At 40.3% G+C, this 23538-nt stretch overlaps 1 protein-coding gene across 5 annotated transcripts in view; it reads left to right on the top strand.

The window, feature by feature from the left end:
* Positions 1–23012, top strand: part of zfyve26 (zinc finger FYVE-type containing 26) — an 82856-nt gene extending 59844 nt beyond the window's left edge. For 4 of the 5 annotated variants that reach the window (XM_033026908.1, XM_033026911.1, XM_033026909.1 and 1 more), the window contains 10 exons: positions 1068–1215; positions 3075–3284; positions 4986–5204; positions 6960–7157; positions 7249–7454; positions 10009–10147; positions 10269–10328; positions 13042–13224; positions 13446–13496; positions 18843–23012. In XM_033026908.1, the coding sequence (XP_032882799.1) occupies positions 1068–1215; positions 3075–3284; positions 4986–5204; positions 6960–7157; positions 7249–7454; positions 10009–10147; positions 10269–10328; positions 13042–13224; positions 13446–13496; positions 18843–19049 (1621 nt within the window). In that variant the 3' untranslated portion in view covers positions 19050–23012. Of the gene's footprint in view, positions 1–1067; positions 1216–3074; positions 3285–4985; positions 5205–6959; positions 7158–7248; positions 7455–10008; positions 10148–10268; positions 10329–13041; positions 13225–13445; positions 13497–14557; positions 14722–18842 lie in introns of those variants that run through there. The other variant, XM_033026912.1, reaches the window with a different exon arrangement.
* Positions 23013–23538: the final 526 nt, after the last annotated feature.

Genomic DNA, 23538 nt, shown 5'->3' on the forward strand with positions numbered 1-23538 from the left:
AACACACAATCAACACAAATTTAACATCCACCACAGTGAGTTCACCAAACAGCTCCTCACTGTGATGGAAGGCAAAATCTTAAAGTCTCTGTCTCTTCCCTCTTTGTTCTCCCTCTGCGCCGAGGCGATCCAGGCTCCAGATGTTGTGACCCCACCGGGTGCTGGTAAGTCCCGCGGCTCAACCGTGCTCGGCGAACGGGCCGGTTCAAACTCCGCGGGTGGTCACTGCCACCGCCACAGCTCCAAGGCCAAGTCGGGTAGCCGCTGCCGCCGCCGCCACAGCTCCGAGGCCGAGTCGGGTCGCTGCTGCCGCTGCCGCTGGAGCGCTGCCACAGCTCCGCCATTAGGCCTCGGCGCAGACGGAGACGGACATATGACAGAAATAAAGTCACATCTCCCCGAAGGAAGAGACCAAAACATGCTTCTCCCACCCCACCCACACACATACACAACTTAATAAAACAAAAATAATTAAAAACAGGACAAAGGAACAAAAAGAAAGAAAAAACAGACGGACTGCAGGCGGGCTGCAGCTGTTAAGCCAGGCCCGCCAAGCCTGTTCTTTGTTTCTGTGTATCTATCTCTGCTTGCGGTCAAATATTGTATTGGTAAAGGTCAATGCATAATTTGCCTTGCTATTTGTCTGCTGAATCTTCATTCAAACTTTCAGTATATGGATTTCCAAGTCCTCCTGAATACCAGCATCGTCTATACTCCCACCATTGAAAAGATATTCTTCTCTTTTTTTCAACCAAAGTTGATGACCTCATATTAATTTCATTCTATCCCATGTGCTGTGTCTTTGTCCATTCACACAGCTAGTTTATGAAGGCTTTCTGCATCTGAAAAACTCTTCAAATTGCAGCCAGTAGTCTTCCATGTGCAACATGATGATCATTAAGTGCTTTTATGACTGTCACAGTATCCGCATGTTAGTGGAAAATATCTGTGGCATTCTTTTACCTCCAGAGATATTGAAATTGAACAAGACCTTCATTACGCATCGTATTTCTCGTAGAATATTTTTTGTTCAAGCTTAATTTCATGTTTTCTGTCACATTATGCAGTTATATCAGCAAGGTGGATGTAGTGAAGATTCTGGTCGCTGCTAACTACCAAGATGTGCCATCCCTCGAACAAATCCTTCAACCAGCAGCCATCACAAGATTGAGAAATAAGCTTTTGGAAACTGAATACTACGCATTGGCAGTTGAGGTAAATGAGAAATTTTATTTCAAATATATATTTTCTGCCATCAGGGATGCAATTAATATCTGACATCTAGTAGGCGTATGGTGTGGTAACATTGAAGTACTGGGAAATTGTCTATCAGGATGACAAGACTCTTGCAATAGTATTTTAAAGCTTCATTTCATGTCGATGACTTAAAGATTGGAGTCACCATTATTATGTAAGGAATTATCAAAACCAATACGCATGCAGTGAGAATTTGCAAATAATTTAGCTGGCATCCATTGTAATTTGGTTGACCAGATATTGAGTCAGCAACGTTCTAATTTAAAGTCAAACAAGTTGCCTAATAACTCATCGTGGTACACTAGACACTTGCTGCAGGGAAAGTATCAGTTCGGTTTCTCAGTTAAATATATTAATTCAGAGCTTGTCAATGCAGACTAAAAAATCAATATGAGAATGGTCTGGTGGAACAGCAGTTAATACTGCTTCGTTATAATCAAGGGACCCAAGTTTAAATCTGGCCTTCAGTTGTGTGGAGTTTGCACGTTCTCCTTGTGACTGGGGTTTTCTTTAGATGTTCTGGTTTCTTTCTACATCCTAAATTACCCTGTACTATAGGTAATTTATAAGAAGAAACAATTTAAATTAACATGCATGTAAGAGGGAATATGTTGAAAAGCTACAAGGTAAATAGGATGAGGATAATGAGGCTGATGGGATTGTTCTGCTTAAACCGATGTGGATCCAGTGGGTTGAATGACCTCCAATGTTGTAATCAGTAATTATAACAAGTTTGAGAATAAAACTGATCCAATTCTTTCTTTCCATCAATGCTTTCCGCTTTCCCTCCCCTCCCCCACCCACCTCTCTTCTCGCTTTCTCCCCGTTACTACAATCAGTCTGAATGAAGGGTCCCGACCTGAAATGTCGCCTATCCTTGTTTTCCATAAATGCTGCCTCACCTGCTCCTGCACTTTGTCCTTTTGTTTATTAACCAGCATCCGTAGTTCCTCGTGCCATCTAGAATTTTTTATTTATGCGATCTCCTGTGATCGCAAATACAGTAACTTGTGCTTCTTCCTTTTTTGAGTTAAGGGCCTGTCCCACTTGGGTGTCATTTACGCGACAGGCCGGTAGTGACTGACGCTCGACAGTCGCCCGAAAATCATCTAGCAGTACGACAGTCGCGCGCCATGTGCTCTTGAGGGTCCTGCTTCTTTTGGGAGCCATTTGCGATGTCGTTCGTACTTAGTTCGATCTCTGTAGCAAGGATTTTCCCAGTGAAAATTTTTCAAAACTACGCGCGCTTGGTCACGTGGTGCGGCGCTCAAATGATGCGCAAATGGCGCGCTGATGGCGGACGGGCGGGGCATGGTTACGGACATTGACGCATGGTGATGCATAATAAATTAGCATAGGCAATGTTCGTGCATCACTGTGTGTAACCATGCGTCACCATGCGCTACACGTACGCCGTCAGTACATCAGCGTATGCCATCAGCACGTCAGCGTGCGCAAGGGATACGTCACACAGGTGGCGCGTGAGGATTTTGAGCATCCCAAAATCCTGGGGCGCCGCACGTTACCACGCGCCACTGCATACGCCACTACGCGCCACTGCATACGCCACCACGCTTGCGTTATGACGCGCCAACCAATTCTTCGGATGTCGCGCAAATGACGCACAAATGACACACAAGTGGGACAGGCCCTTTAGAGTTAAACAGTAATATCTTGAGGTATGTTCTGAGTTGGGTGTTCAATGCATTATTTTAAGTATTTTAAATGTTATAAATATAAATATCATTTGATTACTCCTGTTACTCAATTTGTATCGGACGCAAGATTGTATGAAGTCCATGACTTTTATTTTCTAGGTTTCAACCAAGAGTGGCCTGGATCCAAGTGGAGTCTGGCATGCCTGGGGATTAGCCTGCCTCAAAGTAGGGAATTTATCTGGAGCACGGGAGAAATTTAGTCGTTGCTTAAAACCACCTTTCGACCAAAATCAGCTAACTCTTGGCTCCTCACTCCTGCAAGAAATAGTGCAGCACCTGGAGACTTCTGTAAAACCATATTTTTCTACGGTAATGATTTTTAACTTTGCAATACGATATATAAATGGTAACTCTGGTGGACTGATTTGGGTTTCACAAATGCTTGAGGAGACATGGCGGGGAGGTCAGTGTTCATGGTGTTCATAATGTTCATAGTGGTCACAAATGCTCTGTCCATCCAGATATTTGGGATGACGCTATTCTGAAGTTTAAGCAATTTTAGCAGTTTAAAATTATTTGAAAATTATAAATTAAAAAATACACCATATAGTTAATTTACTTCAGACCACAATTAAGTTATTAAAAAATATATTAAAATCTATTATGCAACTTAAAAAGAAGAACCACAAACCTCTAAAACTGATCAAAGACCCTATTTTAGTGAAAGGTCACATTATATATGTGTTATTTGTAGCATTAAGCTATGAGGTCATAGAATTGAATTCCATTTCCTGAATCAGCTGTACGGATGGGCTTTGATGCATTGGCATTTACACACTTAACTTAACACACTTAACTTCCTCTGACAGACATACACCCTCATCAGGAAAGTCCGAGTGAGCTTTTAATGCAGAGAAATACTCCGTGAACTAGATATTCAAGTTAGAAATTTGCAAACTGAATATGATCTTTATCGACAGTCAGATTGTGATTTTCCTGAATGTTGGTGAAAAAACAATGATAGACAGCCATCGTGCCATTTGTTACTCTCAAAGTTCCCCATAGTTACCTGAAGTTATGATTTAAGGTTTTGTACAATCTCAATCCTCTTATTCTATAAACTGGTTGAATGGGCACAATTTTTATTACCCCAGATTAATCCTCGACATATCCTCGACGTATTGATCAAATGAAACATTAAGTAGTTTTATTATAGATTTATCATAATAAAATATCAACAGGTCTTGGTTGCTGAGTATCTTAATATTTGAATAGCTGAATAACATCTCTATGGAAATAGAGAACCATTTGGTTGGTTCATTAATGGACTTTCATCACTTTATTCATCATATTTAGAGTGGTAAATCTGTGGAATTAATTGACACAAAGCTGTGGAGGCCAAGTCAATGAATATTTTGAAGGCAGGGATAAACAGATTCTTGATTAGTACGGATGTCAGGGATTATGTGGCGTAGGCAGGTGAATGGCGTTTAGAGGTAAAGGTAGATCAGCCATGACAGAATGGCAGAGTAGACAGCTGAAGCAGACAAAGATGGCTGAATGGCCTAATTCTGCTCCTAACTGTTATGAATTAATTTTAATCTATAAAAATAGTTTCAATCACTGTTAGTATCTTTAAACATCCGATGGTTAACAGACATTCAGTCTGGGAGCATGGCCAGTTGTTGTATGGCTATTTTCTCATGTATGTTGTTAACTTATTGTAAAAGATTGCAAGGTTTTATTTTCATCATCGACCCCATAGCAGAAGCGTCCACGTCGCGGGGCTGGAAACTGGAAGTGTCCTAAGCTAATTCTGCTACCACCATCTATTGCAACAAGTGATGGCTCCCACTAATTGTCGCCAGAAGCTTGCGTCCTTTTCAGGACGGACGATGACGGCGATGTCAACATTTGAAACATGGAAGATTGTCACTTAAGAAGATTTCCATCATCGATGCTTGACATTTTGTGATGTGTTATGCTATTTTGATCAACTTTCAGACAAGTTGCTCTGGCCTTTATATCCTGTCTTCATGATTATGTTTATTTTTGTTTCTCCATAAACAGCAGGATGATGACATCCTCGCCTCATTGAGAGACCTGGAGGCCATGCTGAAGGTTGATGGTGTAGGTTTAGAAGTTAAAGGGGACGGAAAGGTCAAGCAACAAGTCTTTTACGAGGAATGCTTGTTTTACCTGCAAAGTTATGGCACCAACCTGGCCATTATTAGTTTTTATATGAGACACAACTGCACAAGAGAAGCACTGCAGCATCTGCTGAACAAAGTAAGGCACTGCTCTCGATGTATTTTACAACATGCCACTGATAAATTTATATAAAATCACTGATGCAGAAGGATCATGAGTGCGGTAGTAAGGTGGTACAGTGGTGTTTCCTGCCTATTAATGATGTGGATTCAGGTGCAGGAATTTACAGCCAAGGAATGAAACGGGATGCAGGATACCTCCCTGCTTTTGCAACTGGAGAATGTGAGAATGCTCTTAAGGGAAATTAATGCAATTTGAAAATAAATTCTGATAGTAGTGGAGTCATGGCCTTTTAGTCCACACCAGCCAACATGTCCCATCCACCTCCCTGCTTTTGGCCTATATCTCTCCAAACCGGTCCTATCCATGTACCTGTCTAAATGTTTCTTTAACGTTTCGATAGTGTTAGTTTAAAACAATTCTTTGGTGAATTCCTGCAGGCCAAACTCTGATCTAGATTATTCCTGAATCTTCTAGCTACCGACATTAATCAAGGGCATAATCTAGGTGGAACAGAGTCTAAATCTAGAGGGCTTACATCATGATATTCACCAATAAGTCCATTTGGGAATTCAGAATAAATCTTTTAGAATTTGGTTTGAATGTGGAAGGAGTAGTGAAGACACATGGGTTAAAAGATTATGCTAATTAACTGAGCAGGGCTAGGAGGATGCTCTTTTGCACTGAAGGTCGATACAAACATTACTTCCTATTGTTTATCTTAGGATAAAACAAAAATACCAATTTTCAAAACATGTAACGTGAAATTGCAGTGGTTGCAGCTAGTAGAGCAGCTGCCTCAGTGCCAGAGATTCCCTTGGATGATGTCTGTGTGAAGTTTCCATGATCCCCCTCCGGGTGTTTCCTCCGGGTGCTCCAGTTTCCTCCCACATCCCAAAGATGAGCAGGTTTGAAGGTTAATTGGCCTCTGTAAAAAAATTTTTTTTAAATTGCCCCTAAAGTAAATAAGAAAGTGAGATAACATATGACAAGAGAGAATGGGTAATCAATGGTCGGCATTAATGCTGTGGGCTGAAGTGTTTCTATCCATGCTGTATTTCTAATCTAAAATACAATGTGTTTATATTTATAACATATAACAACATATAACAATTACATCACGGAAACAGGCCATCTCGGCTCTTCTAGTCCGTGCCGAACACGTACTCTCACCTAGTCCCCTCTACCTGCACTCAGACCATAACCCTCCGTTCCTTTCCCGTCCATATACCTATCCAATTTATTTTTAAATGATAAAATCGAACGCCTCCACCACTTTCACTGGAAGCTCATTCCACACAGCTACCACTCTCTGAGTAAAGAAGTTCCCCCTCATGTTACCCCTAAACTTTTGTCCCTTAATTCTCAAATCATGTCCTCTTTGTATCTTCCCTACTCTCAATGGAAAAAGCTTATCCATGTCAACTCTGTCTATCCCTCTCATAATTTTAAAGACCTCTATCAAGTCCCTCCTTAACCTTCTGCGCTCCAAAGAATAAAGAACTATCTTGTTCAACATTTCTCTGTAACTTAGGTGCTGAAACCCAGGCAACATTCTAGTAAATCTCCTCTGTACTCTCTCTATTTTGTTGACATCTTTCCTATAAATCCTTAAATCTAAAAAAGATTGGTAGGTAATTGTTTCAGGACTATGTTTACATTTTCAATTGTTTAAAGGCCCTCTTTTTCGGGATTTTACAGATGCAACTGTTTTAAACCTTCGATCGATGTGCTGATTTGCATTTTGAACAATGTATGCTTTCCAACTGTTAGGATTGTCCAGAAGAAGTATTCATCCGAGGGATTTTTATCCCAAGTTATGAAACTGGAAAACTACATGCTTTAGAAAATTTGATGGAGGAACTGGATCCAAGTCTGGAGAAATGGAGTCGCCATCTTATTGCATCCTGCAAACATCTGCAGATACAGGGTTTCTTCAACATTCTCTACGATCTGCAGCGCTTTATGAAGGTAAGGTAATCGCAAATTTAATTTGTCTGAAGTCCATTAGAAAAGTATTTACAATCCTGTAAATCAATATTTGGCGATGTCTTCATTTCAGGACCATATGAGAGCAGCCATGACGTGCATCAGGTTTTTCAGTCATAAAGCAGAATCATATAGTGCATTGGAAGCTAAACAAAACTGCCTGGTAGATGCCAAAGGTCACCTGAAAACGTACTTGCAAGAAGTTTCCAACCGCAGTTCAACCAGGAAAAAAGTTACCAGCTCTTTTCGCAAGAAAATGTCTGCAGCAGATGTCTCGAGGTAATTGGCTAAGATCTCTTGGACTAATAATTTATTAGTAAAATGATTGCAAATATTTTCAAGGTACAGGTGCACAACCTTTTATCCGAAGATCCAAATAACGAAAACCTCCGAATAGCGGCCATTTTTTCGGTCCTTGAAGAAAGGTCCTTGAAAACGTTCACCAAGGGCGGCCCGCAGAGGTGACAGCGGAACCTCCGGTCGGTCCTCGAAGAAAGGGGAACTAAATCCCCATTCATAAAAGAGAAGGTGAGGCTATATTGCGCGGGAGGGTTAATAATTGACAATATGCTGCTGCCTGCCCGCTGAGTTAAAAAGTTCCCACGGTAGACTCACGATACACAGTGTATCGTGAGTCTTGCGTGGGAACTTTTTAACTCAGCGGGGCAGGCAGCAGCAGATTTTCGCTCCCTTCAGTTTCACCCCACCTACACCCCTCTGCTTCCCGGCCATGTGTGTGACCCCTTCCCTCCCCACTCCAGCTCCCCGCCCATTGCACCGGCGCGGGGGCTTTGCACTGTCTTCACGTCGGCGATTGCAGCAGGACCAACGGGACACCGACCCCCAGGCCCACCGCAAGCACGGAGATCCCAGAGACCCACCGTCAGCAGCAGCCCAGCCCCGTTCCAACTCCAGAGGAAAACTGCAAACTGGCCGGAGACGTCAGGACCACCAGAAGCTGTTCCCCGAGCTGCGCCCCCTCATCGGGACACCGACCCCCAGGCCCACTGCAAGCACGGAGATCCCAGAGGCCCACAGCCAACAGCAGCCCAGCCCAGCCCCACCAACTACAGAGGAACCTGGGTTGCGGATGACGGGGCGCAGCTCGGGGCGTCGTAGGGGCCCATCGGGGAGCGGGTTCCTGTTGGTCCTGACGTCTCCGGCCACCTGCCATCCTCTGGGAACTGTACCGCCCTTGCAGGAGAGTGGGGTTGTTTGCAGTTGCAGAGGGAGGGGGCAAGGGCAGTACAGTTCCCAGTCTCAGCTCCTGTCCATGGGGGTGGCCGGAGACGTCAGGACCAACGGGACACCGACCCCCAGGCCCACTGCAAGCACGGAGATCCCAGAGACCCACAGCCAGCAGCAACTCCAGCCCAGCCCCGCTCCAACTCCAGAGGAACACGTAGGGGCAGAAGCTGATGGTGTGCAAGGTACGTCTTGTTCTTGGGGTGGCGGATGAGGGGGCGCAACTCGGGTTGTGGGCAAACTGCCACTTGTCGCCGTAGCGGCCCATCGGGGAGCGGATTCCTCTGGAGGGGGAGGGGGGTATTGTGCTATTTGATCGCCCCCTGCTACCCCAGGGACAGGGAGACACCGCGGCTTTTTAGACTGGTGGGCAATCACTTCCAAAGTTCTGCCCACACAGTCAGTACACCTCTCCTACACTGCATTTCATACAAACATTTATTCTGCAAGAAAAAACTACATTGAAGACTCAAACTCGCGACCGAGTTTACTGCCGGGATCAAGGCACAAACTCGCGACCTTGCGGATATGAGCCGAGCACTCTACCACTGAGCCAGCCTTTAAAATCTACGCTAAAAAAATTCCATTCCGAAGACCGACAAATTCTGAATTACGAAAAGTGTCTGGTCCCAAGGCTTTCGGATAAAAGGTTGTGCACCTGTATACATAAAGGGAAACAACTTGGGTATTGGTTAACCCAAGTTCAAAATTAGGCTCGGATTTCGACTGTGGGTCCTCACCAATGGAATAGAAATTTGCCCCTCGCAAGAGAGCATTAAAAGTGAATTGTCCATATTATAAATGTTACATTAATAATTTCCATCATGCTTGAAATTTTTCAAAACACTAATTGCTGCAGTTTAAATGTGCTAAATTGTAGCTGGATTTAGCTAGGAAGAGGTAAACATTGCTGTAACTAATTCATGTATTTTCTTAATTCTCTTGGTAGTTTAAGTTGGACAAAATGGTGGTAGATAGACATGAATTAGATCGTCATATTTTTCTGTACAGTTTATAAACTCTGGCAGTGGAATTGTCATGTGCATCATTAATTTTATTGGGAGGGTTGATGGGGAAGAAAGAGGTTCTGACTTTCCCAACGATAAATATTTGCAGATATTTTACCAGATGTAAAAGTTAGGGGGAAAGGGGGCAAAGCTTTAAATTACATAATTATTATGTCAATATTTTATAATTCACATCTATTTGGATGGGACTGCCTCATCACGCTAAAGATAGCTGTTCAGGACAAACAGCAAGACTCGTATCTTGAGAACCACTTTATAAAATAGTTTATTTACCTGAACCTAACATGCGCCTGCTTGCCTACTTTCTCAATATTTTGTTGCATATTTTTAAAAGGGTCTTAGTAAAGTACAGTAATTCCATCTTTCTTTTGTGCCATCGTAAAAGTCAATAATTTCCTCTTTTTGATTGCACTATAAGATAGATTTATTATTGAAGTTTAAATCCGAGCACCATATCCAAGTAACATTAACAGAGGCAATCCAATAATAACTCCAAAGCTATCTCTTGCTTGTCATTCAGCCGATCATGTGCAAAATCTTTTTTGTGTGTTTATTACCAGGTACATTAACACAATTGAGCTGCAGATTGAAGTTACCAAGTTCTTGCATCGATGTGAGATCTCGGGTAGTTCAAGGATCAGTGGACCTCTTGCCAATCTCTTTGGAAATAACAAAATGAAGATGGAGGTTGCATGCAAGGTGTGTTGTCCAACAGTGTGACTTTCACTGTTATTCCCAGAAACATTCAAGAAGACACCACTAAACAAGAAACTATTTTTGTATGAAGTTGCCAATAATGTCATTGCTGCCCTTGTTCCAGGTTCTGCTTGGAGGTAAAAATATCGAAGAAGGCTTTGGAATTTCTTTCAGAGTCATTCAGGTAATGTAAAACTTATTTTTCATAAATTTATAGTTCCTCTGCTCGCCTGAGCTGTATAACTCTGTTTGTTCTAGGTATGATTCTCTTTTGAGTCTTGCGATCAATAGTGCTGATACTACAATGTCAGTAATTGATTCCACACCTGGACTGCAAGATGGAGAAACCAAGTTAAAATTCTGGTTCTGAACCCCTTTATGTTATCTCTGCTAAAAAGCAATTATGCATGAGAGCAGGATGGAGCTTTTGTTACCATTACCTCAAATGTCTAAATCTGCACATAATCATTCTATTATTAAAGCAATAGGGTCCTACTGGAAGACAAGGACCTCACCAATCCAAACTTTAGGGGGGGGGGGGGGGAGGGAAAGTGGTTCACTCTTGGTTGCAGATCGTCAAATTACAAAAACATATGGAAACATTTTTTAGAACAAAGCAAACAATTGGCGAATGAATTTCAACACAGATGAATAAAATAAATGCAAAGTAAGAATAGGATTGCTTATAACATAACATCTATGTGATGTAGAAGGAAATTAAACCATGGATTATAAATACACTGCAAATTGTACCACTGATTAACAGTCCACAAAAAAGCAAACCAAACATTAGACCTATTTCCAGAAGGATAAATTTGAACTTTGCCTACACAAGACTTGAAGCACTGCATACATTTATATCTGTCACATTATAACAAAAGGTGTGGAATTAGTAGAGAGGGTACAAAAAACACCTATGAAGATAATACTGGAATTGTGAGGGCATCCATACTGGGAAAAGTTGAACACCGAGTCATTTTTGTACAAGAAAAGGCTGAGACCTGTAACAGCTTTTTAAATGTAAAAGCTTCTGATAGAGTAGATGCCGAGTGAACGTTCCACTTGAAGGGAAGAGCATAAATAGAGGACAGCAGTATGAAGGGTCAGCAATTAATTATCATCAAAACATTTTATTCCAGCAATTTATTTCAAAAGAGCAGTGAAAATGTGGAACTCCTACCACAGGGAGTGTTGATGCAGTTAAAAGGAAGTGATCAACATACGAGATTAGAGGGAAGATGGGAGGGAGGCAAGAGGAGAGGTTTGAACACTGATGCAGATTGCTTGACCAGATGTCTGTTAATGTCCCCTGAAAAATGTGTACATTTTTGTAATCTAGTATGGGATTGGGTTTCGGGTAAATAGATCGAAAAGGAACCTTCTTAAATTTACTGACGCATGAAAAGGCAGGAAGACATCTTTGGTTTGGTGGTTGAACCAGGAGATACAAACAAACTTGAAAATAGAAAAATAAACTTCATTGAAAGGAAACAAACATTAAATTCACAAATAAGAATGGCATTTAAAACTAGGAAATATAACAGAAAATTAACAATACAAAAAATAGGGCAAAAAACACATGTGTAGGGAAAGGACAGTCTAGTTAGAACTGATAGTCATAAAGTCTTACAGTGTGGAAACTGGCCCTTCGGCCCAACTTGCCCACACCGGCCAACATGTCCCATCTACACTAGTCCCTTGAAACCTGTCCTATCCATGTTCCTGTCTAAATGTTTTTAAACTTTGCAATGGGACCTGCCTCAACTATCTCCTCCAGATAAGAGACAGTAATAAGAAACTGCCAACTGGGTGAAATGCAAGATAAATCAAGTTGCTACCTGTTGTTCAGAGGTGATGGCTACTGCGATTGTATAACTCCCAAAAAGTAGGTGCAGTAAGGAATGGAATGGAAGATGATACAAAAAAAATTAAGAGGCCTAATCATTAATACACAACGTGTACATGAGCAGATTCTGAGGGAAGCTGGGGAGAAAACACTGTAAACTCTTAAGTTTAAAAAAAAAAAACAGTAAAAAGGATACAAAAGGACACAGACCCGGTGAGTTACTCCAGCACTTTGTTCTTTACAGTAGAAAAAGATGCAAGGTGTAATAATCCTTATCCAGATACAGATACTGATAACTAAGATAGGGATAATTGTTAAAACCTTCAATACAGGAGGAAATTCTTAAGTGCTAAAGGGAAAGTTAAATTGGGGGCAGTCCAAAAATATTCCCAAATAACAGATCAATAATCTTATGAAATAAGAGGCATTAGATAAATAAAATACTGCTAATATAATTTACATAGATTTTCAGGAAACCATGGAAAAGCTAAGGATATGAAAATGATTGGACTATAAAGATGTGGGATGCACAGTATTTATGGAATTATGTATTACAAGGATTGTGCTGTAACATGTGATTCCATAATGCTAATTGAACATATTGTGATGGGTGAATAATTGCGATTTGATGGAAACACTATTCGCATTACACGGACTGAGTTGGTTAAAATGCTATTTTCAATCAGGAATTAGAGATGCAATTAAAAGTTACTCTAGAAACTGACCAGCAGGGGAAAAAAATGTCTGGGAAAATAAACTGTTTCCATGTAACATCCCCACAGACATCAGGCAGATCACGTTCCACACTATGTGTAAAGGAATTTATAGCAGTCTTACTCCTTGCTCTTGCGCTGACATTTTCAAATTGATGTCCTCTTGTCAGCTATTTCATAATCTCATGTACTACCATTGAAAGTTCTTCAATATCTCCTGCAAATTTTCTGCTGCAGATACAGTTCCAGTTGTCAAGTTTTATTCTAACTGTACAACACAATGTCACATATTTTGGTCCAGTTTGTATTCCTTAATGCCTATTTATTTTTATCTTCAGGACTTTCAGTTGGATGCAGCTGCTGTCTATGATAAAGCAGCAAAACATCTTCTGCAGCAGCACAAGGTTTGTCAAATCAGACAGTTGCTGAAATGTGTGAGTGAATCAGGAGTTGCTAGTGGTGACGACACGGATAACCTCCTCCTCCGATTTATTGAAGGTGCTGATGAGCACCTTTCACAGGTGAGAACAATGTAAATGTAATTACCAATGATCAGTTGGTCTTGAAAGCTGTTATCTCCTGCTTCCACCTAGGAGGACAATATTTAAATGCAACTCTAACCCATCCAGTTGTACTAAACACATATTAGATGTGGGGGTCGCAGTACAGCTAAATTTAAACATTTAAATATCTGCTGTAATATTTCCATGAATTGATTAAGACATTCATCCTTTTTTTTCAGTCAAAAGAGCTAGAGAAACTGATTCTTGAAATGAAGAAAGATGATAATAAGGTAGGCAATTTTGGAAATGTTGAGATAACCTTTTCATATTTGGGAATTACACTGGGTTTGAAGTGATTAATTCCTGATTCAGCAGATTGTATATATTTGAAGATTGCAAGGTGAATACCTGCAAGCTACTGTACCTGCAAAATACCTGCTACTACAGTAGCAAACTACTGCTCCAGTCACATTAGCGGTATTCAAAAACTCTTAACAGTCTTTAGATTAAGAAGAACTGTAATATAGGCAAGTCATGGACAGCAGATGGCAATGTAAGATAAACCCAGTAAAGGTGCAGTGCATCAAAATTTGAACTGTACATAAAATGCTCCAAAATTTACAAGGAAGCAACATCTGGGTATGATGTAATACATTTTGTTCCTTTACCAAGATTCTCTACCTCTTCCCACCCGCTCTTCCCATCCATGCACATCTACCTTCTTGCGTATTGCGTGCACAGCCTAAAGTTGTAGGACAACTTGTTCTATTTGATTGTGCACGCCAGGTTGATTGCCTTCGTCGAAACGGGGCGGAACACGTGAAGGTTGCAATCTTCCACCCCCACATCTACCTTACTGCATACAACTGAGTATGTATTGACATCTGTCCTTGTGACAGCACTGCAACAGTTCTAATCAAGGTCCCAAACCGAAAAGTCACCTATCCATGTTCTCCAGAAATGCTGCCTGACCCACTGAGTTACTTCAACATTTTGTGTCTTTTACGTAAACCAGCATTTGCAGTTCCTTGTTTCTCATCAATTGCAACCTCCTTTACTACAACTTTGTGCATTGGCCTCTCTGTCAACCCTGCATTAGAGCAAGTAACATAGAAAGGGAGTAATTTAAAGACAATGCAAAATTTAATTTTGAAATGCTTAAAACATTGATCATCCCTCTGGTTAAGTGGAGAAAATTGCCTCAAGTTTCATGTTAGACAATGTTAGACTGGTGATCGTGAGGGTAAAATAAATAAATGCTGGTTGTTACCATTCATGTGAGCATTGACTCCATGCCAGTGAATGAACTGAATAGGATCAAGGATTGATTTTCAGACTCTCATATCTAAAGCGGCATATCTCAGCATATCTCAGCTCTCCACATCGCTCTCTGGCTTTTTGACCTGGTAAGCAGTCCATATAATTTGTTTAGCCATTGACATTCATGCCTTTTAGTAATCCAGGACCAATGGTCTGGTATTCTTTTGCTTGATCCTTTGGCCTATTCGGTATTTTTAGTTTAGAAATACAGCATGGAAACAGGCTCTTCAGCCCACCGAGTCCACCCCAACCATCAATCACCCAGTCACACTAGTTTTATGTTATCTCACTTTCCCACTTATTATACACTAGGGGCAATTTATAGAAGCCAGTTAACCTACAAACTAGCACGTCCTTGGGATGTGGTAGGAAACCCGAGCACTTGGAGGAAACTCATGTAAACATAGAAACATAGAAAATAGGTGCAGGAGGAGGCCATTTGGCCCTTTGAGCCAACACCGCCATTCATTGTGATCATGGCTGATCATCCACAATTAGTAACCCGTGTCACTTCTCCCCATATCTCTTGATTCCGCTAGCCCCGAGTGCTCTATCTAACTCTCTTTTAAATTCATCCAGTTAATTGGCCTCTACTGCCTTCTGTGGCAGAGAATTCCACAAATTCACAACTCTCTGGGTGAAAAAGTGTTTTCTCATCTCAGTTTTAAATGGCCTCGCCTTTATTCTTAGACTGTGGCCCTGGTTCTGGACTCGCCCAACATTGGGAACATTTTTCCTGCATCTAATTGCCCAGTCCTTTTATAATTTTATATGTTTCTATAAGATATCCTCTCATCCTTCTAAATTCTAGTGAATACAAGCCCAGTCTTTACAATCTTTCCGCATATGACAGTCCCGCCATTCCGGGGATTAAACTTGTGAACCTATGCTGCACTGCCTCAACAGCAAGGATGTCCTTCCTCAAATTAGGAGACCAAAACTGCACACAATACTCCATATGTGGTCTCACCAGGGCCCTGTAAAACTGCAGAAGACCTCTTTACTCTCCTATACTCAAATCCTCTCGTTATGAAGGCCATTAGCTTTCTTCATTGCCTGCTGTACCTGCAGGTTTACTTTCATTGACCTCTGTACAAGGACACCCAGGTCTCGTTGCACTTCTCTTTTTCCTAATTTGACACCATTGGGATAATAATCTGCCTCCTTGTTCTTGCCACCAACGTGGATAACCTCACATTTGTCTACATTATACTGCATCTGCCCACTCACTCAACCTGTCCAAGTCATCCTGCAACCTCCTAGCATCCTCTTTGCAGTTCACACTGCCACTCAGCCTTGTGTTATCTGCAAATTTGCTAGAGTTACTTTTAATCCCATCATCTAAATCATTAATATATATTGTAAATAGTTGCGGCACAAGCACAGAGCCTTGCGGCACTCCACTCGCCACTGCCTGCCATTCTAACAGGGACCCGTTTATTCCTACTCTGTTTCCTGTCTGCCAACCAATTATCCATGTCAATACCCTACCCCAATACCATGTGCTTTAATTTTGCCCGCTAATCTCCTGTGAGATTTTATCAAAGGCTTTCTGAAAGTCCATATACACTAGCTCTCCTTCATCCATTTTAATTGTCACATCCTCAAAAAATTCCAGAAGATTAGTCAAGCAGGATTTCCCCTTCATAAATGCATGCTGACTTGGACCAATCCTTTTAATGCTATCCAAATACGCCGTTATTACTTCTTTAATAATTGACTCCAGCATCTTCCCCACCACCGATGTCAGGCTAACTGGTCTATAATTTCCTATTTTCTCTCTTGCTCCTTTCTTGAAAAGTGGGATAAGATTAGCTACCCTTCAATCCACAGGAACTGATCTTGAATCTATAGAACATTGGAAAATGATCACCGTCCATGATTTCTAGAGCCACCTCCTTGAGTACCCTGGGATGCAGAACATCAGGCCCTGGGGATTTATCAGCCTTCAGTCCCATCAGTCTAACCAATACTATTTCTCGCCTAATGCAAATTTATTTCCGTTCTCTAGTACATCTGGGAGATTGTTTGTGTCTTCCTTATTGAACACAGAACCAAAGTACCTATTCAACTCTTCTGCCATTTCCTTGTTCCCCATAATAATCTCACCTGTTTCTGCCTTCAAGGGACCCACATTAGTCTTTACAAATCTTTTTCTCTTAACATACCCGAAGAAGCTTTTACTATCCTTTATATTCTTGGCCAGTTTACCCTAGTACTTCATCTTCTCACCCCGTATTGCCCTTTTTGTTACCTTCTGTTGTCCTTCGAAAGTTTCCCAATTCCCTGGCTTTCCGCTACTCTTTGCTATGTTATACACCTTTTAATTTAGTTTTATTCCATCCATAACTTCCTTTGTCAGCCACGGTTGCCTCTTACTCCCCTTAGAATCTTTCTTCCTCTTTGGAATGAAATGATCCTGCATCTTCTGGATTATACCCAGACATTCCTGCCCTTGATGTTCCACCATCATTCCTGCCAGGATCCTTTTCTAGTCGACCTTGGCCAGCTCATCTCTTATGCCTTCATAGTCCCCTTTGTTCAACTGCAACACTGACACTTCTGATTTATCCTTCTCCCTCTCAAATTGCAGATTAAAATTTATTATATTATGGTCACTACCTCCTAGCGGTTCCTTTACCTTGAGTTCCCTTATTAAATCTGGTTCATTAGACAACACTAAATCCAGAATTGCCTTCTCTCTGGTAGGCTCCAGTACAAAAATCCATTTCGGAGGCACACTACAAACTCCCTTTCTTGGGGTCCAGAACCAACCTGATTTTCCCAGTCTACCTGCTTATTGAAATCTCCCATTACCTGTGTTACATGCCAATTTTAACTCCTGCTGCAGCTTGCACCCTATATCAAGGCTACTGTATGGGAGCCTGGAGATAACTCCCATTTTTTGTCTTGTTAAATGTATGTCTTTGAGTCAGTTTTTATTTATTTTTTTAGCTGTGTATATGTGGGGGGTGGTGGGGGGGGCTGTGGGGGAAACCGTTAATCTCTTCCCTGTGCGGGGACCCGACTATTCCCTGTCGGGTCTCGGATGACGTTGGGCCTAACATCGTGGAGCCGGCGGCGACCTCTGGCCGGGACTAACCTGAGGGCTCCAGTTGCCGAGCCTGCGGAACTGACATCGCGGAGCTGGCCAACTTCGGAGCGGGAAGAGCTGTGGTGGCGCGCGGCTGCGACCCGACTTTTGGAGTTCGGAGGCACCGGCCGCAGACCCAGTGGACGGGAACATCGGGAGCTCGCAGGTCCCTGGTGGGAGACCGCTTTTCCGAGCTCCGCAACGGCGACTTCTCCCGCTGGAATCGCGGGTTTAAGGACATGGAGCCGGGGCCTAACATCGCCCGGCGTGGCTTAAACGGCCTCAGGACTTACCATCGCCCGCCAGGGGCTTTAACATCGGAGCCCCAGTTCGCCTCGACACTGCAGTTGGACTGCTGGACCATGGGAGAAGGAACAAAGGGAAGAGATAAAGACTTTGCCTTCCATCACAGTGAGGAGATGATGGAGACTCACTGTGATGGATGTTTATGTAAACTATGTTAAGTGTGGGTCTTGGATTGTGTTTGTAATGTAAAAAAAACTGTAGAAATGGAATTTCGTTCAAACCCAGGTTTGAATGACAATAAATAGCATTCTATTCTATTCTAGTGTCTTCTTACCGTTACAATTCCTCAATTCTATCCACATCATCAGTCCCTATGTCACCCCTCGCAAGGGACTGAATTTCATCCCTCACCAACAGAGCTACGCCACCTCCTCTGCCCACCTGCCTGTCCTTTCTATAGGACGAATAAGCCTGAATATTCAGTTCCCAGTCCCGATCCTCCTGCAGCCACGTCTCTGTAATCCCCACAATGTCATATCTACCAATCCCTAAATGAGCCTCAAGCTCATCCACTTTACTTCTTATACTTTCCATTCATATATAATACATTTAATCCATTACTTCTCACCTTTCACATTGATTCATATTTCATTTGGCCACTCTCCTATCCCTTCGTGAGCTTTCTGCCCCATTAATTCTGGTGTCTTTCGTAACTTTTCCTATACTCTCTTTCCCTTGAACTCCACCCTTGTATTTCCAATTTGTCTTGTGGTCACAGAGAGATGGTGCAAACTCCACGCAGGCAGTACTCAAGCTCAAGATCGATTCCGAGTAGCTGTGAGGCAGCAGCTCTACCAACTGTATATAGTGATGTACAAAATCTTGTGATTTTTAAAATTCGTATTCCACCTGCAGGACCCTGATCTGCATGTTCCCACGGGTATCTTGTAACTTAACATTTTGATTATATCTGCAGATCAAAGCTTTCTTGCTATGTAATAAATACCGCTCAGCCTATTTGGTTGCGGTGAAGCTCAATGTTGTGCAGGCTGTGTGCAGTGTACGGGAAGTGCTGGAGGCTGCTGAAAGAGCACAGGAGGAACTCATACCAAAGATCTGTAGGGACTGGCTGAAATCACACCAACCTAAAACGCAAACACAAAAAACCCATGGCAATAAATAAAGGAGAGCGAGGCTGCACAGGATCTAAATTGCTACCTCAAGAAAATTTGCCATGAAATAACATTTTATCGATGAAGGAAGGGAATGACGTTCTGAAGTTATTTGGACAATCATGGAAATAGCAGTATTTTTTGTCACGTTTTCTTATGCAATCTTTGAACTTTTTTACTTGAATTTTAAAAGGTTACTGTTGCACTTGGGACTGTTTTCATGCATTTTCTTTTCCCCGCCCATTCCATTTCAGATTTGGACATGTGTCAAGTCACTACAAATCTGGCACGGTCTGTAAAATGGGAGTTGGCTACAAGCATGCAATTGATATATAACACTGTAATAACTGAGTCAGTGTTGACTGCACTTCAAATAAGTTTATGTTTTGGCACTATTGAATTGTGTGAGGTATGGTTTAATTCGAGTGTGAACCACTCAAGTTACTAGTTGAGCTTGAGTTGAACCTATTTTCATGTTGTTTTTCTTCTGGTGGCTGTGATCCGAAAGTCTCTCTGGATGTTTTCATTAATCCTGTAGTACCTGTAGTTCGATCAATTTGCAGAAAACCGAAACTTGCGAAATCAGAATTAACAGATTTCTAAAGTAATCTCTGTTGTAATCTACTTTTGTGAAAAGATTGTGCCATCAAAACAAATTTGTTTGCTCGCCTCTGACTGTCCTGAAGCTTTGTCCTTGAGCAACCTCTTCCGCATGTGCTGCCTTTGGCAGTCATGTCCATAGCCACACTGGAATGTCCACCCATTCCTTCAGATATATCCAGAATTACTGATATTCACGCAGTTGTCAGTCCATGGATTGTGAGCTCTGCTGTAACTTTCATGACTGATTGGTCTAGAGATGAGCAAGTTAAAGTACTACTCTTTCTCCCCCCCCACCCCCCCATCTCCTATCAATTTCTCTTCATCACCATTGCTTTTCTTTGGACTGGTTCTTGACACTTCCTTGAGCGCCTGTAGCCTTTTGGTATCTTGTGCAGTGCGACATGAGATGGTGAGTGCCAACAGTACTGTAGGCAGCTCAAAGTCTGCCCATTACCCTTATTCTTGCCAATATGGGTACATTGAAGATCAGCTTTTACAATGTATCCAGGAAAATATTTCCTCCTTCACCCTCCTTACTACAACCCTATGGGATTAGATGATGTAATGACCTAAAAGAGATTAAATTATGTAAACCTTCTAATTCTGTAGCAAATAGTAAAAAGAAAATCTCCCTTTCAAAGAAATACAACATCAATATCTGTCATCAGTTCCTTCTGGAGAAATAGTTGTTTTCAATTTAAAAGTCGAGTTATTTTTGGAGATAATTTGGGGTAAAAAAAAAGTTTATGGTGGTATACCCATTAACTTTAAAGATTATATACTTATGAAACTGAATCGAAATAACAATGTATTTGTATTTTAAGTAAGCAGTTAAAATACTAATTGTGTACATAGAGGAGAAAAAGAATTTTAAATACAAATGTGTACATACCTCCATTTCAATAAGAATATATTTTTAAGTACTGAACTCAGTTTTCCTATTGTATTTTTATTTTACTATTTGTACCTTCCTGATCAGATGTAATTGTATAAATGTATAATCATTTGCTTGGCATGGTCAAGAAATAAACTAATTATTGTGAAAAGTATAACACAGTGATCAAGTCTGCAAATGTTCATTGTCGCAACAAATAATTTATGATGTGTAGGTGGCTGATACTAGCAGTAAAGTTTAAATAAATGTTGAGTTGGGAGGAGAGTTCACTGTGAATATTATCAGTGGTCACTTTCGATTGTTCAAAGATAAAGATGAAAGGTTAAACCATGATCTCTGATACTTTATGCCAGTGGCAATATTTTATGAAAGTGTATCTTCAAATTTTCACGAACATGTTATCAAACAATTATGCTAAACTCTGAATGTTGTAATAATGTCCTTTGTTTTTTGGTTGACTGAGTACTGATGCAAACATTAGAAAATTGTAGCTTGTCACTTTGAATAAATACCACAATCTAAAAATGACATGCCTAGCTTGAATAGAAAATATCTATGAAAATAATGGAGAATGAGAAGGTGACCACATGTATCTTAGTTTAATCTTCTGCAATTCATGTAATGAATAATTGATCCTGTTTTTTTCTTTCTTTTTTGCTAATGTGATGCTTTCTTTCACATCCATATCCTTATTTTTCTCAATATGTACAATTATGATTTTTATTTGACAGATTTAAATTCTTAGGATCTTTTTCAGAGTTGGTATAATATTCATTTCATCATCATACATATATTTGATTAGAACATTTATAATATAAGGGAAATAATTAATAACATTCATTAATGCATTTTATTTGCAAATACTATAGTTCACATGATAATGCAGGAATATAAATATGCAAAAAATTACCATGTGGCATAGTAATATGGAAGATTCCATAAAGACTAGGTATATTGTATTTAGTGTGCGACAAAGCTGCAAACATACTATATTCAATATGGCACATTCCTAATTCATAACAACCTTGTAAACACTAGTCCTCTTGAAAAGCTATAACACTTACTAATGTGCTATAATGTTGTAATGCCATTCTTCATTTTTAAAGAAGATGCATCATAGTGCAAAATTGTTCTTATAAATGTGCAGTGAGATTGAATGGAATCTTCATATTTGCTTCACCCAATTCCCATCATGAAATATATTTTTTGCCATAATAATTTATAACGATAGTAATTTTGATTTAAAAATGAGCAAATTCCAAGGAACACAAAACAAAGTATGACAGATTTTAAAGTTGAATATAAATTATACAATTTATACGCATAAATAATTCATGTTGCTTAGGTTGGTAACAAGACCACATGAATGAATTTAAATACTGTAGATGACTTGTAAGTTTCATCATGACATTATCTCAAAGTTTGTTCCTTGGAATTTGCTCATTTTTAAATCAAAATTAGTATTGTTATTTTCCGTTATCCAGTTCTATTTAAAGTCTAGGTATGATCTAATGCTAAATTGAGTTTATATTTAAACTCAGTTGGATTGGTCTGGTATATAGGACCTTTTCACTACCATCGCCAGGTTATTAAAATGCAAGAAATAGCTTTCCACTTCAGAATAGTTTCTTGAATATTAGCAGATATTAGATTAGCATTGGACAGTTCTTCAATCGTTCAATGGCACTTTATTGCACTTGCATTAAATGCCTTAAAGAGCAAAAGATGATGCGGCCTAAGAGTTCAGCTGAATTTGAAAAATATTTGAAGGAATCAATAAAAATCATTTACTGGAATTTCATTGCTAAGCAGAAATAAGTAGTAAATTGTGTATTTTTCATTTCCCTTCTACTTTTGCCCTTCCCCTGCCTTTCATTTCCACCTGGGATTTTCTCGTGGCGAACTTCACTGCTGCAATTGCAAACTGTTTGACAGGCTGATATTTTCTCCGAAATAAAATGAGCAACACTCTGCTGAAACTTTTAATGCTTAATTCTTAATGATTTGTTGTTCCATCAAAAATGCTCCATCAGTTTGGTGCCAAATCTGACAGGTAGGTAATTGGAAGATGGAGTTGGAGGGGGATGCTAGACTATTTGACCTTTCTGAACACCATTTTAACTTCTCCTTTGTCATAAAAGCATCTAGAAGCAAAATATGCAGAGCTGTCCCCCTTTTGCTGTTGCCTATGATATATATTTTTTTCTAGTTTTAGAGTTGTTGTAATTGGTAGGGAAACATATTGTTCCACAGATCTTGCCTAAACAATTCTGAAATTAAAAGACTTGTATGTGAAAATTGTGGCTGACATATAAGAGTGTTTCAGAAGTGATGCAGGTTGCAAATGGAGCAGAGGAGATTTATTTTAATAATCATATTGAGGGCTCTAACTGTAAAAGAAAAATGTGTTTTTGTTTGTGTACTATCATAATGTAATATCTGAATAAACTGGACGTTCTAATTGTTTTACTTTAAAGTAAGAGCATCTATGATTGAACTGCACTGTAAAAAACACTTTTACATATAATCCACAGCTTTACCATGGGAATTTATGTTACATGCCAAATAAGATGCGATTATTTGTCTAACCTTCTAAGAAACTGGCTGACTGTAACCTGACCATTTTAGGAGTAGCTCCTGACAAATCTTTGTGAATATTTGTATTCTGGAGGTTAAACAGCATCTAACGTATATTTTATCAAGACTACTGCACCAGTAAATTTTGCCAATCAAAATTACAATTTTATGCATCAATATTTCTGTTCTGAATTACAAATCACCTTTTTATGATCGGATTGTCTAAATATATGTTTGTGCTTTATTTCTAGTAGTATGTAAGTAAATGTTATTTATATAGCACGTTTAAATCATCTCGCGTTGAAACCAAAGTGCTTTACATAGAAGAAATAATTGTTGCCGTACATCCATAGAATTTTTTTTTTTTTAAAGAAGAAAAATGACGCAACACATTATAGAATTCAACATCAAAATCAAAAATTTCA

Source organism: Amblyraja radiata, chromosome 9 (genome assembly GCF_010909765.2).
Source record: "Amblyraja radiata isolate CabotCenter1 chromosome 9, sAmbRad1.1.pri, whole genome shotgun sequence".
In the NCBI taxonomy this organism is placed as follows: Eukaryota; Metazoa; Chordata; class Chondrichthyes; order Rajiformes; family Rajidae; genus Amblyraja; species Amblyraja radiata.